Raw genomic sequence first — 7,363 nt, forward strand, 5'->3', positions numbered from 1 at the left:
CTGGGCAAAAAGGGAGATTCATCTTTAGAACCTTCTCTTCTTGAGTCCTCAGCAAGATCAAATATATATTTGTTTACAACCAATATAAAGACTCAATATTATTTTACTTTTAAGGAATTCTTCAAAGGTGTCTGTTTCATATCAGTAGTGGAAGGAATCTTTACAGAATGTTTTTCCTTTTATTCAGGAAAAATAAAATTTTAGGCTCTATGTGCTGCATGCAGAATTTAGCATGTATATGTAGACTTAAATTCAAAGTCAATCAAGTTTGACGGGGCAGTTTCCACTACCTGAGCATATTTATTTCACTTTCTTTGCATCAAATGCTTAGAGTGGTTCAAGACACTGCCAGAAGGTGTGACATAGATTCAGTTTCAAGGATTCAGAGGTTTGTAGGTGGCTTCTACATAAAAAATGCTTAGTGATAGCATTTCAGAATAGCTGATTTTCAATGTGATGATACACAGAATGGTCAGTAATTGCATGGTCTGCCAGCATACTGGCAATTTCAATCTCTACTGACAATGATTAAGAATATTTTACATATATCTATTCTTTTTGTTTGAAAGTAAAATATATTTCAAGTTTTTGCCTCTGTTTTTATGCTGTTATCCTGGATGCTGCATAAGATCTAATACCAAAAATCTGTAGATTTGCAGATGCTGTCTTTCTTTTATCCCTCTACATATATTGTAGAAAGCAAATAAAAGTTACTTGATCATCAGTATACAACTGCAAGTAGCTTTACATGATTACTTTAGCATAGTCTCTATCTACTAGTACTTAAGTAATGATTAGATTAAAATGCACATTATATTGGTTATTTTTTTAAATCAGAGTGAAGAGGATGAGAGCACAGTGAAAGAATTGCTGCAAAGGGGCGACAGGCTTCAAAAGGGAGTCACAGATGAGAAAAAGCGGGAGGAAATAAAGACAAAACAACAGCTGTTGCGGACTAAACATAATGCCCTCAAGGTATAGGAGCTACAGTTATAAGCACATGCTATTAAACCCATTTTTTTCTTAATTTCAGGGCATCTTTTTTCTAAATGAATAGTTTTTATTTAGAGATGAGTAATTTGAAACTATTTGGCTACAGATGTATTTTCTTATACAGTTCTCTTGATGCCTTGCAAAAGGCATTTTACAATCTCCAGCTTGAGAAGTATTGTCTTATCCTCAGCATTACAACTGTGTGACTGCCAATTGGACAACAGTGATTTCTTTGATAATTCCTTTTTTAACATATTATGTGTGTTATATATTTCTTCAACAGCAGTCAAGACCTTAGTTATAACCAAGTCCCACAAATTTATATTCTCAGTTGAATAACACACTTCTGGCCATCAATAACTTGTTTCTCCTTCAGTAAAACTTACACACTACATTCATGTTAGAAGAGTGGCTCCTGCCTCTCTAGGATAGGATAGGTTGTAGTACCAATAGACATAGCAGCTGAGAGGCTGAAACCCAAAGTTGCATATGAAAATTCTGAGTTGACACAATCCGGGAGGTTTAAAACTGTGATATTGTTCCTAGAAATACGCATGGTGTGTTTCCATGCCATGTGGACCAGCTAACAGATATAATTGGAAGTGTCATCTTTCTATGGCAAATAAAAGTGATGAAAGATAGAATCTTACCATTAGAGAGTCACCTTGGTCACCTGCCTGGAGCTATAGGCTCTCGCTACTGCAAGAGATTTATGTTGTCAGCAAGCAGAATCTTTCTTTGGATAATTTTGACTAAGTTATCTTTGGTTTGGGGAACATGGCATGTTTACATTTTATTGTTACTTATTTTTATGCATGCTCTTTCCTTTCCTGTGGACTTCATTCTAATTCTTACAATTTTACAAGTCTGTGTGAATTCAGAAGGATAGCTATGATAAACTGTTGTTTTGTCCACGTTTAAAAGAAGCTCAAAATCTATTATGTGTATCTTTGACTGTTCCAAGCTAAATGGAAGCAATTCATAATTTTTATGTTGGAGAAACAAGAACAGTGTTTATTGCACTGTGCTATTGACCAGATCCTCCCTGGCTGTTTTTTATGTATAGTGATAGATTTTCCTTTGGTTGACTCAGTTAAGGCATTCACTCTGGTGAAAAAAAATCAAGAATGGTTGAGGCAAATTAACTGAGTATTTTTATATAAAATATACCAGCATTTTTTTTAATTTGCTTCCTAATAAGAAATTATAGTAATTAAAATATTTTCTGAATTCTGCATAAGTGAAATTAAGCAGTTAAAGCAAATATATATTTAACAACATTTCTAAGGGAAAAAAGCAAACATTTTATACCTTCCTGCTAAAGAGAAGTTTTAATTCTTTATAAAGCAGAGTTATAAACACAACACATTTGTTATGTATGTGGTATTTAATTTAGATAATGAAAACTTTTCTTGCAAACATTTCTGCATTGCAGTGATTTTCATTTGAATAGCTACAGAGTTTTCATGCAGGTTAGAAATTCACAGGAGTCCACAAAATACAGAAGTTCCACTTTTGGATAGATCTAAGTGGGCTGTGTTTCCATCTGTCCAGTAAGTATTCTGAGCAGAAGTGTTTTATATAAAATATTGACATTTATGTAAGAGTCTTAACTTCTCTGAATATTGGCGATGGTCTCAGTGGTTTATTCAACATGTGAACAACACTGAAATAGGTAAACTCCTTTTAAACAAACAAAAATATTTGTTAAACTGATGCAAATATGTTCATTTACTCATATACTTGCTTTAAATATCAACATTTAGTTATAAAATCAGCAGCCTTGTACACTTTTTTTTCCCTTCAGTTTGCACACATGCCAGTTCATATTTTATAAGCCTTTAATTCATATTCTAATAATGTCTGCACTGTGAACAGGACTTGAGAGCTCAAAGAAGAAAAAAGGCTTTAGAGATTTCTCATCAATGGTATCAGTACAAGAGGCAGGCTGATGACCTAATGACATGGCTGGATGACATTGAGAAAAAGTTAGCCGGTCTGCCAGACCACAAAGATGAGCAGAAGCTAAAGGTAATGTTGTTTTGGGTTGGCAATGATAGATCTTTTTGAGTGATAGTTAATCAGTAGAACAGACAGCAAATGCAACAAACAATCCTGTCTTACAGCTACAGAAAATTTTATGTTCAGTTCTTTATTTCTATTTATAGTAAAGCAAACCCTAATTATCTGTGTTTAAAGTGACATTTCTTTGTTGTACTATATTTTGTATTTGTTTCCTATATAGAATGATATATAAATAATTTGAAACACACTAAATATAATGTTTTGTCAATAATACAGAAAGTGTGCAATGTATTAAGAAGCATCAAATGTTTTCTAGTAAAAATTGTAATTGATTTTATGTATCTTTGTTCCAGATGAACAAATGACTTACCAATATATGGATGACCTCTATCTCATGTTAGCACATTCATTTTCATCAGAACATATTCATATGTCACTGTCAAACTCTATAGATTTATTTACATACTGTCAAAGGTTTTCCTGGTTTATTTTACATCGTCTTTCTTTGCTTCATTCTCTGTTGAGTTTCCCACGTAGTAAAATAGGAGTTAGCTAGTACGTTAAAGAGCCTAATAGTATATTTTTAAGCTGTTCAAACAGTATTTGTTCTGAATATGCTGACCCTTACTGAGAAAGTAGTTTCTCCAATTGCCCATCCCAGTGTACTAGCAATAATCTGAACATGGGAACTGTTGGCCTCTGCTAACAGTTTCAGAGTGTAGTAGCTCTTAGGATCTCTACAGCCCATCTCCAAGAAGGTTCTTCAATTCCAGTTATTTTTGTTTTGTTTAAATGTAAAATAAGATATGAATAATATGAAAATAAGCTGTAAATTTTACTTGTGACAATAAAATGGAAATGGATTTTCTGACGGAAGTATTTTGCTAATTTTAAGTTGATTGATCTAGTTAGCTAACTGTCCTGGGCCCTGTATTGGTTTTGCTCACTAGGAGATTGGTGGAGAATTGGAGAAGAAGAAGGAAGATCTGAATGCGGTGCACAGGCAGGCTGAACGCCTGTCTAAGGATGGGGCTGCAAAAGCAGTGGAGCCAACCCTGATACAGCTCAGCAAGCGCTGGCAAGATTTTGAGAGCAAATTTGCTCAGTTTCGAAGACTCAACTATGCACAAATTGTGAGTTGTTACTGGCAAACCCATATGTTTGCAACTGCTACTACTAACAGCATCCTACTAACAATGAGAGCGTCAGGGTCAGTGTCAACTCTTCAGATATTAATAAGAAAAGCCCTATTGTGTGCAACTGGGGGAAGCTTTATATACTCTGATACAATAGTGATCTGCTTTGGTCTTAAAATTGCCCTCAAGTTAAATCAGTCGTTGACAAAAAACTCAGCAATGAAAAGTTTGTGTTTATTTCTGTTGCCTCATCATTTTTCCATAACATTTATCAGTTTAAAAATGTTAGTTTGCCATGCATCTATTTTTTTCACTGAACATGAAAAACACAAAAGTTGTCTTTTCCAAACTACCCATCCCATGCCAATTTTAATTGTTTTTTTTATTTGTCCATAATATGTTATACTCACTTTAGGAAGTGATTGGAAAAATTTTTATGACTCTATATATACATATTTTTTTCTTCAAAGCTCTGCTTGAACTCTCAAACAAGTTTTTGTAAGAAAATGTAACTTTAAATTTGACAGGATGAAAACATAAATTTACAAACCATCTTCATGTCTTCTGAATTTGAGTTGTTTAGTTGTATATAAAATACAATTATTCTTACTGGTTTATACATGCTGCAATAACTGGGTAAATAAAAGGGAAATAAACTGTCAGTATTCCAGCTTTACAAACAAGATATGTATTGAGTGTTACCCATTTAGAAGTTTACCAGAGGTTGCTTTTGCACTTAAATGAGCTTTTTCTTGCCATTCCTACTACTCTGCACATTGTCTTCTGGGTTTTTGATTTTATATGAAGAAAGATAAGATTTGCTTTTAAGGAAGTTGTTGCTTCATGTGCTCTCTGTAATCTTAAAAGTGCTAGTGGTAAAAGGGTGTTTCATCAAAATGCAATTATATTTCTTTATTTTTAAATGCACCTAGATTGCAGAGGGAACATACTGATCGGATAATGACAATTTAAATATGTGAAGTGTTATTTTTAATTGATATATGGTAAAGTATGTTTTATAAAGGAAAAAATATCTAAAAACCAGCAATATGTATAAACTTTTGATAAATATAGTCCTCTATATAATGTACTATATTGTGTATTTTTGACTTTTCTAATACTAAGTTACATAATGTATATGTAAAACTAATACTTTGGATAGTTATGCAGTTAATGGAAGCAATCAGAGGAACATTAACTTTGGTTTGTATGTTATTAAATCTTGTTCCATCTGATTACACTATTCAGATTACTATGGTTTATATTAAACTTGATGGATGTAATCAGTCGCAAATTGTTTATATTGACATGGAGCTAGAGCGAGAGTCACTTTGTCTTGTAAATGAGTTGGCTTTTTTTAATGAATATATTTGTTCCTTTGATAATCAAGTAAGAAATCAGATTGTGCATGCAATTTATATGAAAACACTCTGCTGTTGCTGTGTTTTTTATGTCATCCACCACCTACCATGACAGGGGATGAATATATCCATTATAAAATTTTACTAGCAGATCAATAAACTTTATTTTAGTATATTTTTCTTTCAAATATCTCAAGTGGATGTGCATCAGCATGTTTTTTGAATTGCTTATATGAATACACTCACCAGCTTTTTAAATTCATGTAACCATTACATATGTTTTTATTCCTAAAATATATAATTATATACTATATTTATAACCTTGAAAGGTTACATTTTAAATATTAAATATTTCATACATGAAGTCTACTTCTTACTATTTATCTAGGGATTAAAGTCATTCAATGAAATTTACATGTACACAGGACAATTAGTGTATCCTTCTCATCTCACATGAAAAATATCTTGCTCTGTTGACAATGACTAAGGTAATATTCATATGAAATATTTTAGAATTTATACAGAAGCTACTGAGACATGAGAGAGGCAGTACATCATCTTCATGACCCAAATCAGAGTGAGAAGTGCAACGGCCTTGTTATTGTTGCTGTTTTGACTTTGCTGAATTAGTGAAACAGAGGGAATTTCTCAAGTTTTTTTTTTTTCTTTTTTCTTAAACAGCTTAAGTACCTACCTCACAGGGATGTTGTGAGGATGCATTAATTGTTTGTGAAAGACTTTAAAATACAAAAGAAAAATGAGAATTCAAACTATTCACTTGAACACATGCATATACCATCAAAAATAACGTCCACTGAGATTTTCTATGTTAACCAACAACTGAATAAAGCCATACAATAAAAATACAAAATTGATTTTTTCTTTAAAGCAAAAGAAATAGAAAAATGCTGCATTTACTTATAATTTATGATGCATTCCATAATAGTTATTTAACAACTGAAAGTTGTTATAAATCAATGAGAGTTTAGTTTTACTGTGTATATTGCAATTCATTACACTTCATTGAATAAACATAGCAAGACTGCACTGAAGAAAACCTTTAATTATGTTGCTTAATGACAGATTTGCATTTTTTACATTTGTTGGACCTAATATATTTTTGATATCAAAGTGTGAAATTAGATTATCATGCTCCCCTGATTTTACTTTTCCCCAGTATTTGTTGGGTAGACCTATCAGAAGGATATAAGAACCATGACCTTAGGAAAATTTATTCCTTCTAGAATGGTGGATCCTTGTTAAATCCTCAGTGTCTCACAAATGCATAGCAGTAAATATCCAAAAGCTAATTGACAAAAATATATTGGTGTATATTTAGAAAAAGGAATTTCCTGTCACCACTTTTGAGAATAGAGTATATTTTATTTATATCACCTCAAACATGCATGTTCTGCTTAATAACATTTTTGAGATATTAATCAGTTTGGTATAGTGGTCCTCTATGTAAAAATTGTCAGCAAGTAATATATGATGTTCTATAAGGAAAAAGTTGGGTTTATTGCATTTACAGATTAAATACGATACACAAATACATAAATGCAACTGCACACCACCAAAAATCACATTGAGCGGAAAAAAAATGCAGAGTTCTTGTTGTCTTACAAGTTTTTTCTCTCACACATTGTTTTTTTATTCATATGTGGCAGAATAAATAGTGGGCAGAAAATCAGTTGGTAGTAACACTAGTGGTGAAATCTAAATAACTTATAAAAAGGAGTGAAATATTTCTCTATAATATTTTAAAATTATGATTAACCACTAAATCCCACTGAAATCCATGATTAAGATATTCTTTAAAAAAGCAAGCCTTTATAGTTTAATCCTAAA

At 32.1% G+C, this 7,363-nt stretch overlaps 1 protein-coding gene across 1 annotated transcript in view; it reads left to right on the plus strand.

The window, feature by feature from the left end:
- The window catches only part of LOC128783063 (dystrophin-like), a 74,597-nt gene extending 68,194 nt beyond the window's left edge, over positions 1-6,403 (plus strand). The window contains exons 20-22 of the mRNA XM_053933674.1: positions 838-975; positions 2,872-3,024; positions 3,969-6,403. Coding sequence (XP_053789649.1) covers positions 838-975; positions 2,872-3,024; positions 3,969-4,550 — 873 coding nt within the window. The 3' untranslated portion in view covers positions 4,551-6,403. The remainder of the gene's footprint in view (positions 1-837; positions 976-2,871; positions 3,025-3,968) is intronic.
- The last annotated feature ends 960 nt before the right edge of the window (positions 6,404-7,363 follow it).

Source organism: Vidua chalybeata, chromosome 2, assembly GCF_026979565.1.
Source record: "Vidua chalybeata isolate OUT-0048 chromosome 2, bVidCha1 merged haplotype, whole genome shotgun sequence".
NCBI classification, from domain to species: domain Eukaryota; kingdom Metazoa; phylum Chordata; class Aves; order Passeriformes; family Viduidae; genus Vidua; species Vidua chalybeata.